Source organism: Marmota marmota, unplaced genomic scaffold (assembly GCF_001458135.2).
Source record: "Marmota marmota marmota unplaced genomic scaffold, marMar, whole genome shotgun sequence".
Taxonomy (NCBI): Eukaryota; Metazoa; Chordata; class Mammalia; order Rodentia; family Sciuridae; genus Marmota; species Marmota marmota.
This window is the reverse complement of record NW_026000196.1, coordinates 20365465-20375800: the sequence shown is the minus strand read 5'-3', so window position 1 is coordinate 20375800 and position 10336 is coordinate 20365465. Positions and strand designations below refer to the sequence as shown.

The 10336-nt window shown below is 48.7% G+C and overlaps 1 protein-coding gene across 1 annotated transcript in view; it reads right to left on the bottom strand.

Annotated features, from left to right (window-relative positions):
* Positions 1 to 10336, bottom strand: part of Klf13 (Kruppel like factor 13) — a 44393-nt gene that overhangs the window by 33960 nt on the left and 97 nt on the right. The window contains exon 2 of the mRNA XM_048790147.1: positions 10190 to 10334. Coding sequence (XP_048646104.1) covers positions 10190 to 10334 — 145 coding nt within the window. The remainder of the gene's footprint in view (positions 1 to 10189; positions 10335 to 10336) is intronic.

Genomic DNA, 10336 nt, shown 5'->3' with positions numbered 1-10336 from the left:
AAAAAAAAAAAAAAAAAAAGTCAATGAAGCACTGAAATGTTCCTCCTATAAAGGGAATATAAATGTTTATTAAGAAATTATAGGAACCAGGTCAGGCATTTTGCTATCTTAGTCATACCAGCTAATTAAAAAAAAAAAAATCAAAATAGAAACCCATCCTAGAAACTTGAGACAATGAGAACTTCTCTAGCCACAAGCACTCAGAGCCTTGCCTCAGCTCGGTTGTCAAGGCAACCCAGTGTTTACCTCCAGTTCTGCTGTGTAGGAGGACCCTGACTACAACCAGGAACAGCCAACGAAGCCACCTCCTCCCAACATCCCATGGGATCAGTGCTAGGGTGTCCCCATAGGGCGGAAGGAGGAAGCTGCAACTTCCCCTGTAGGGTCTCCTAGGCAAAGCTGCCTACAGCACCAAGGAGGGGCACCTATATCCTCTCTCCTCCAACCCCTGCAGCCCTTTCCCCACCAGCTTGTCTTGAGGGCTAGAGAGCTCTGAAGGCAGATGAGAAACAGCTCAGATCCCAGGGAACAAGGAAGAGGTGAAGAAAGGAAGGGCCCAGGCTGAATCCTCAGCTGGGCAGCTAAAGAGCTCAGGTCTCATACATTCTCTGGGTCAGGCCAGGCCCCCATACCAGGCCACTGGGCTCCTTGATCTGTGAAGGAGGAACAGAAAAATAGGGAGCAATACTGTCGGATTTGGCTCTAGGGTCCTTCTCCACCTTCAAGGCTGGTCCTGCCTAAAGAGCCATGGTGGGCTCCCTCCTGCCCTGCTACTGCGGGGTATCAGCCTTTCAGTAATGCAGCTCTACTGAGGTTCATAGTATTGTGAGCAACAATCATTCATACTGGGCAGCCTGCACACCTGGCCAGATATCTTAGAACTGGCTTTTAGTCAAAAGAACAACTATCCTGAATATTAGGTTACATGGTTGATCACATGCATACATGTATGCACACATACATATGTGTACATAAACATACATGCATATGCATATACAGGCATAGGCATACACGCACGCGTGTATACACACACACACACACTCTCTCTCTCTCTCTCTCTCACACACACACACCTATCTTCCAAGATCCCTGGCTCATAATTCAGAGCAAGGAGGAAGATCAGGAAAATAAAGATTGATGCTTTTAAAAAGCTAAAGTAAGAGTAAACTTTAAAATGGTACAACTTGTCTGAAGCAAAACACCCAGTTTGTCACTAGGACAGCTTCAAATCAGAACCTGTCAGTAGCCAATGCTGAATAGTTCACAAGACCCTAAGGTCTGACAGTAATTTAGGACAACCAGCTCAGCTTGCAACATAGTAGCATGATGCCCATAACAGTGAACACTCATAGGGGCCTGCCTCCTTCAGCCAGACCCATCACATAGGGGACACAGCATTAAAAAAAAAAAAAAAAATCAAACCACATTTAAGCCTTTACAAAAGGTGACATCCTGCAAAGCCACTTAGACTCAACCAGACAATGTCCTGGTGCCTTAGGCCAAGCAGCAGTCATTTTTAGAAAAAAGCAACTGTCATGCATCCAGACAAATAGGTGGACTCTGGAAAAGAAATAAAACCGGAGGAAATTGGCCTCACCATGCTGGGCTGTAGGGGGCCAGTGTCCCTTAGGACCTTCAGGTGCTGCACTAAGTACCTCCTTCTCTCACCATGCCATTTGCGCTAGGAGACAAACAGAAGCTGATAAACAAGCATGAGGAGAATCCTTCTGAGGTTGGAGACCTAAGCATGGGATGGTGGAACCTGAGGAGACATGATAACCACCAGTGACCAGTAGGCAAACCAGACAAGGCTGTCAGGGTGAAGACAAGAGCAGTGCATCAAGAATACCTGATGGGCCAAGTGCATAGACCAAGACAATGGAGAGCCTACCAAAGAACCAGACTGCTGTCACTTTTACACATTTCATAAGATTCACATAACTGGCAACTATGTAATTAGCTCACATTTATTATCTCTTGTTTAAAGAATATGTGTAGGGTTTGTGGTTGGAGAGATGCCCAGGCATACCCCTGGTGCCTAGCCCCATCTCTCAGACCCTCAACAGAATCCAGACAGAACTGAACAGTTCACCTAGCTAAGGGTCCAGGGGAACCCTCCTGGTACCTTCAGGCCAATGCCTGCTGGGTCTGAGCCATCTGGCCTCTCATCCTGGAGGACCAAGGAGCCAGCCTGAGACTCACACATCTCTTTTCTGTTTCCACTTTCTCAATACTTCCTTGCAGAGCCCCTGTTTGTGCTCTGCCATTAACTTTTAACTTCTACCTCTAGCCCTAAATCAAGTTTCCTTTATTCTGTTTCTTTTTAGTGAGCATTTACACATAAAAGAGAGTTAAGAACAAGGAAAAGGCTCAGAGAAGGAATTCATGGGAGGAGGGCATTCCTGGTTATGTCCTAGATCCTGCAAATACTCAGGTGTGGCCTGAGGAAAATGATTCTTATATCTCCTTAAGCCACCTCTCCAGAGAGGACATGCTACCAAATCCATAGATTGAACCCATCCCCAACAAGGATTCTAGCCCCTAAGAAGAGCAGACAACCTGCCCTGACATCTCAGAAGTGAGATGGGAAGTCCTACATATGAAACTGCAAGTCCTCCAAAGTCCCAAAGGGTGATAAACCTTAGGGACACCACTGTGTTCATGGGCTCTCCTTACTATGGGAGGAATTCTGGACTATGAAAGAGCTCATATTCACAAGGGATAACAACTATGGGTCCTCCAAAAAGAATTGAGGTCAGATCAATCCTGACCACTTGTTAGACTTGCTCAAGTCATCATCTCACTGATCCCTCCCATGTCTATGCAGTAGACCTGAGTAGAAGGCAGCTGGACCTATTTCACCCTCTTGCCATTGCCAGGCTTCCTTCCAACTGGCCCTTGTTCACAGAAGATGGACATGCAACAGATCTCTCCCTTCAGAAGTACCCCTGAGACAGGAGTCCAGGGCAGGAAGCTCTTCCACAGGTGATTTTTTTTTTTGGGGGGGGGGGTGGGTTGTAATGCTAATGTTGGAACCTAGGAACTTGGTGCATGTTATGCAAACACTCAGTAACACCCCTAACTCTGGTGAATGACTTTTAATTTCAGGCCCCTATGTCTTGCAAAGCTCTTCCACAATGCATCCTGGGATACAGTTCCAAGGAGATAAGCCTATGCCCAGTGGTCCCACTCATGTAAAGCAGGCCATGCCCCTGTGGCAGCAGCATAGGGACATTTAGTCTGTGGCATCAAGCCTCAGCTCTTTTCCAAACAGGTCACCTTGGGACAGACTGGCTGATGGCCACAGATTGTGGCCAAGTTCCTGGTTAGCAAGTGTTTTTGTGTGATGAACTTCAAAAAAGGAGAACAATAAACAGACACCCCTGACCAAAATAAATAAATAAATAAATAACTTGGGGATGTGTGCCCTTGGTTTCATTTGTCCAGAACAATATTGCTAAGAACCAGAGTGCCATGTTGTGCCCACCTACCTACCACACACACATAATGCTCAATGTCAAGTAGTGTTGAGGGTACAGCCCTGATCAGGAGGGAAACTGGTCAGGGTGGGAGACAGAACAAGAGCCAAGTAACGAAAAACAGTATGGGAATTAGGGGCCAGGAGTTGGGGTGGAGCAGATGAACAGCCTCTATCAAGGTCCTAGTTTCAACTGAGGAAACTCTGTGCCTCTGTCCAACACCCTAACTCATTAATAGCTGTCAACAGTCTCTGAGGTTTCAGGTGGACTCTAGAACCTAAATTGGACTAGAAATCAGAAGATCCACGATGTCACCATGTTCTGGGTCTGGATGCATGGTTCAGACACAACAATGAACAGGACACCACATTTACATATACATGTATATGTACACATGTGTGCACATACACATGTCATACATGGAGACAGATGTGTATACACATGTATAAACATATATGCATGTGCATATGTGTGTGGACAAAGTCACAGCAGTAGGCTTGGTTAAGGATTTCTTGTGTCTTTTTTTCCTAAATAAATTTATTTCTTAGTTGTAGTTGGACACAATACCTTTATTTTATTTATTTATTTTTATGTGATGCTGAGGATCAAACGCAGGACTCTGCACACCTAGGTGAGTGCTCTACTGCTGAGCCACAACCCCAGCCCTCTTATGTCTTCTAACAAGTGCCTATTGTTTAATCCCTGCCAAAAAAGCTAAAATGTTTAATTCTCCACTATATATACCCAGAACAGTGACCACAGCTTTCCAAACTCTGTGTGTCCTGCCCTGGAGACTGTATCAGCAGCTTTCTACCCCACCCCAACCCTGGTCACACAGCACAGCATTTATTTGGAGCCACCAAGCTGGAGAGAATTCTATTCTCACTTTAAGAGGGAGCTGATTTCTCAAGAAAATAACCCCATTTGTAATTGCAAAATTAAGAAAAACAGGCTGAGGTGTGTGAACTCAGATCTATACTTGTTTTTTCTTGAAAGCATGTAAAGACTCACCAGGACTTAAGGGTGTTAGTGACAGCAAGAACTGCACAAGCCCTGGAAATAGGATGAGCAAGGCACAGTGGGCTGACCAAGAACACAATGCCAACCACCTTTAGAACAGGCTATCAATACCACCTGGAAACACTTTTAAAAATAAATTAAGGTGTCTTGTTTGAGGAAGGGAATGCCAAAGCCTCTACCACGTTGTCCTTAGACTTTAAAAAAGACTTACAAAGCAGAACTCCAAATTCTCAACACCTGTACAGTCAAGAAGTTGGAAAACAATGCAGAGACCAACCAGGTACATGGAAGGGTGTGACTAAAGGTCCACAAGTACACACCTGCCCCTCCAAAAAGCTGTAATACAATTACCAAGAGGAAAATGTCCCTGCGAGGACCTGGTGAATACATCCGTCTCCATGTATGACATGTGATCCAGCTGGCTCCTACCCCAGCTACATTGCAGTGGAAATGCCCAACATTACCTGTATCCTATTGGTGGCCCAAAATTATTTAAGCAGCACCTAAACATGAGGAAAACAATCACATCTAACCAGATTGTGGAATGTTCTACAGGTCAACTGGCTTCAATCCTTAAAATGTCAATGCAATAACCAACCAAAAGATGTACTATTCTAGATTCAAGGAAACTAAAGAGATAGGATGACCACACACAATGTGGATTCTGGATCCCCTATGGGACATTTGGGAGACTCATTTGGGAAACTGAATACAGTCTATACATCAAATAATACGTTAGAGAAAAAAAAGAAAGGGAGGAAGAAAAGGAGAAATGTATAACAAAACATTAATGGACAAAACTAGGGGAAGAGTATATGCATGATCACTGTAATACACCCTTGTCATTTCAGAAACAGTAAAAACTTGTGGGGGAACAATGTTCTGGGGGACACATAGCCTTCTAATACTAGGGAAGGGAACTTGCTTACCTGCATCACCAGGAATGCAGGTCCAGAGACAGTGGCAAAGGGTATGGTAGGCACACTGAAACTTAGGCACACAGCTGTCCAGATGCAAACCCTAATTCTACCCTCACTTGCTGTGTGACTTTGGGAATGTTTCTTAACCCATCTGAGCCTTATTTTCCTTATTTGAAAATTAGTAATAATAACAGTGTCTACCTCCTAGGGCCCTTTTGAAGATTAAGTAATTTCATAAACTAATGAAGTCAGAACAATATCTGCCACTACCAAGCAGTCTGGAAGTCTTAGATATGATTGTGAATGCTGAGTGGACCACTCTAGAAGTTTTTTTTTTTTTTTTAAAAGGACAATTTTAAACTGCCTTCTTAAAGCACAAACCAGACACACTTTACAGAGTGCTGATATCTCAAAATTGCTGTTAGAAATGTCACTTATTACAGGGTCGCTAAGGCAGGCTTCAGGGACTACTGAAAGAAGGAACAACATATTTGACAGGGCCCCACATTTGTCCTGAAATTATGTTTGGTGGGGTTTCTTCAGTTATACAGTTAAATGCACACACATATGAGCACACATAACTTAGTAACTTACTGGGTTTGTTTCCTCCCTTACCTTGGATAGCTATCAATATATTTCACCCTTTTCCTTTTGACTCGCTACATCTGAGATCCAAGTAATCAACAGGATGAAAGCTAAGTATAACCTGCGGTAGAGTGTTTCGGGCAGACTATTTTCTAGTGTTTAAACATCTGTGTGGATACACATGTGTAAATCTATTAAGATCTGAAAGGGGCTGCACCAGCATTGGGTAGAGGTGCTTAGTGGGGGAAGGAGCAGGCTCAAACATTCCGTCCACAGCTCCTGCACTATTTGAGGAGTTTCACTAAGGAGGCCTGATTGAAGCCTGGGGCAGTGGAGGTGCCAGAGGTAGGAGCCACTGGCCTGGACACGTCCCTGGACAAAGCAGTAGCCATTAATAAGCCTGGTTTTGCCCGGGTAAAGGAGATCCCACACAGTCTCCCTTTACTCTGACAGGCTGTACCAGACACTTGTATCAGGGAGCACCTGTGAGAAACACAGCCACCAGTGTGTTTGGAAACAGACTCCAAGGCCAAAGTGCACTTGGAGAAGAGGCCAAAAAACCCTGCCCCAAGAATCTCACTCAGGATCCAATCCCTGCTTCAGTGAGTAAGGATAAATTTTAAACTAAAGATTATTGGAAATGCTGAAAGAATACAATCTTACTCTATGGGAATCCCAATCCCAAACAAGGGCAGTGACCATAAGCATCACTCAAGGTCTGCAGGTGAACAGCTGGGCCCACATACCCACTTTTCTCCTGGAGCCCTAGAGCTCCTGAATGGCCCAGTTTGGGCAGAATGCAAGGAGATATTTTGGCTCCCAGTGTTTGGGGAGAAAACAGGGCACAGAGTCCCTTGGAAAACAACTCTTTATAGGAACAAATAGGTAGGAATGTATTTAGAGTGCTGCCAAGAAAGCCTGAGTGGCCATTCTACTATCAGCCCACTGGGCCCCACCTGAAGATAAGCTGGAGTCTCCAGATGCAGGACACAGCTGGTTCAGAGAGGGACTATTTGCTCTCAAGAGGGCCCCAGCCTGCCCTGATCTTCTGGAAGTCCTCTTTTCCACACCAAAACCCTTCAGTCTCCAGAAAATCTGCACCTCATCTTGCTACTCCCCAAAGATAGACTTAGTAAATTTCCCAAATCTGGATTGAGAAGTTCCAATTATATAAACAAGTGGCTTGAGCTGCAAAGAGGTTTGTTTTACTATGCATTTGCTTTAACATCAACAATTACCTAAATGTGACAGAGGGTTAATAGTCCACAGGATGACTATCAGGGAAGTGGCAAAGGGAGAGAACTCTCCCACACAGCTAACTAAGAAAGGTAATCTTTGCAAGCAGCTCTTCAGGGATTAGGATGGGAGGGCAGAGTAGAGCAAAGCCCTGGCATAAGGATGGCAGGTCCCCACCACCACCACCACAAATAAAGGCTGACCCTTGCAATTCCCAAAGGGTTTTCACACACACACACACACACACACACACACACACACCACCTTATTTCTCCAAGGACTTTCCAGGTGATAAGCATAGATCTCACCAAGCCACAAGGTCTAGAAACCCCTTCCTGGTCAAAGAGCTGCTGCCTACTTCCTTAGCTAAGGTGGTTTTAATATTCAACCCTGCCATGTAATCACTATGGGTCCTGGGAGGAAGGATCCTAATGAAGTAGAAAATGCAGCAAGACCTGAGCCACTGCCTGTAGAGACTCCCCAGAATACTTCTGATGGCCCACAAACCAAACTACAACCACCTCTGAGTCAGGGTCTATCTGGAAACCTGGCAACTCAAGTCACCCCCTGGGGCCAGCCTTGCTGACTTCTCCCTTATGTGTCCTACACCAGTCTCCTTCCACCAGCAAGCTCCTGTTCTATGCCTATGAAAGCCAGTTACTGCATGCTCTGTACTTCCACCCAAGCAGGGGCTGTTAATGGGTTTCCCAGAGATGCCCTGCATCACAGGCAGGTGCTTAGGATGTGCAACTTTCATAATCACATTCACCTGGGGTACTAAATAAATGCAGTTCCCAGCTATGGTGTACTAAGTAGTTCAGCTTCTGCGGCTTAGAATCTGTGCTATTTCAAACTCCCGCCCTCATGAGGGGTCCAGGCGCCTGCATTCACCTATAGGTGGAGCCTCACTCTGATCTCAGCACACATGAAGTACAGAGAGGGTTCCCCCCTTTTAAGAATAGACTTTGGTGCAAGCACTCAAAGAGGGTTGCTTCTGCCAATCTTGCGTTTCCAGAAACTATAGGAAAGGGCCCTCATCCCACTGCGGGAGACGCAAGTCCCCAGCACTCCGGGCTCCACACCTCTTTCTAGCCTAGACGTTTGCTCACCCGAAGAGGGGGCGACCCTATCAGGAAACCATCCCGGGGCTGAAGCCCTTACCGCCCCTCCTTCACCCTGGGCTAGTCAAAAAGCCAGCTACCTGGTGCTGCCGGGTTTTAGGCCGCGGATAAAAGAGGCTGCAGAAGGATTTCCAGGATTTCCCAATCATTAAGCTCCCCGCCCAGCACTGGCCTCATACCCCACCCCTCGGGTAGACCTTAACCACCGTCACGCCCCAAGTGTTGCTCCCATCCCTCCCTCTGGAGTCCCCTGCTTTCAGAACCTAGTTTGGCCCCTCCCCCACGGCCACACCCACCGTCGCGGCAGCGTTCCCAAGCTGAACTGAGAGCCCCGCCCCACCCCGGACCCATACACAATTAATTCTGACCCGGAATGCCTAGAAAAGGCTCCACGTTCACCCTCCACCGCAGAATCAACCACGTGGTTCAGGGAAGGCTGCAGCAAGGGGCTAGGACCGGGAGCGCAGTCTCCGAGGGGAAATCGTTAAGAGATACACCAACCCCTACACCTGCAGATCTCGGGCCGCTCAATTCCCAGTATACCAAGAGAAAAGGGCCTCCAGCTCTAGGGTCTTGAAGGCCGCAGGGTTTTTGTTTGCTTTACTGTTTAATCAGCATGTGAACTACTTAACAAAATGCACAACCCTTGGTAACAAGGTAACGGTATTAAGTATTCAAGCTGTGAACCTGCCTCAAAAATGGAAGAGTTAAATGCCAGAGGAATTCACGTGAGTTCAGGGAAACAATCTTTAAAACAAACCGGGGGAAGGGAGTTGCTATCCATTAAATGGTTGTCTTTGTGTTACAAAGAAACGAAAAGGGGGTTAAACAAACAACAAACTTTCACAGAGGAATCTACTACAAAGTATCAGGCCCGAGCGATGGGAAATACTCCCCTGGGGTAGGTGGCGGCGAGAGGCCGTTCGCGGACCCCCCCAGCTGCGGGCTCTGGCCTCCAGTCCTCCGGCAGGTGCCGCGTGCCCGCCGCATCCGGCCACCAGCAGGTGAGAACTGAGCTGGGTACAAGCGGCGCAGACCAACGGACCGTGGGCAGGGCGCTCCTTTCCAGAGAAAGCGTCGCGGGGCCGAGTAACCCCCCTCCGGCCCAGCGCGCCCCCGCTAGCCGGATGGGCGGGTGCTCCCACAAAGAGCCGCCGGCGGGGAACAGCTAACCCGGACCGCCCCCCGCGTCGGCCAGTGCAGCCGCGGGCTCTGGTTACGACAAATTAAACCTTAGAACGCTGGAAAAATTACAGGAAGAGGAGAGCGAAGAATGTGCCGAGTGGCTGAAGGGAACCCTGTCCCCGCGTGAACTTCGCCCAACGCGCGCCTGGGCTGGTCCCCCTTCCCCTCCCCAGCGCGTGCCCGGTGGGAGGGGGAGGGGAGTACGAAGACCAGTAAAATACCACCCTCCCTCAGCTCCCAGGCTCCCCGGCTGCCCACCCACCAGAGCGACGCCTATAGCCCCCACCCAATCTGTGCGCACCTGCCCGCATAGTCCCCAGGCCTGGGCGGGGTCGCCGCCCCCGGCCCCAGATGACGACATCCACCCCCGTGGGCCCCGCCCGAGTACGCCCGGGAGGGGGCGTGCCCGGCGGGGGCGCGGTCCTCGGGCGGGAGCCGGCTCCAAGAACCCGGACCGCCTCACGCGGCGCGCGAAGCCGGCCGCAGGACTGCGAGGCGAAGGAAGGGGCGAGGTCGTCCTCCGCCCGACCGTTCCCCGCGCCCAGCCCTCCCCTCGCGCCCCGCGGGCAGCTCCGGGGGCGTGGCTGGGCCGCCCGTGCAGTCCCCTGTCCGCGCGCTCTGGGCGCCCGGCCGCCCCACTGACCTGTGTGAGTTCTCAGGTGCGCTTTGAGGTGCGAAGATTTCCCATAAACTTTCTCACAGCCCGCGTAGTGGCACTTGTGCTTTCTCTGCGGGGACTCGAGGTCGGCGCGACTTCGGCCCCGCCGGCCCCTTTGTCTGAGGCCGGACT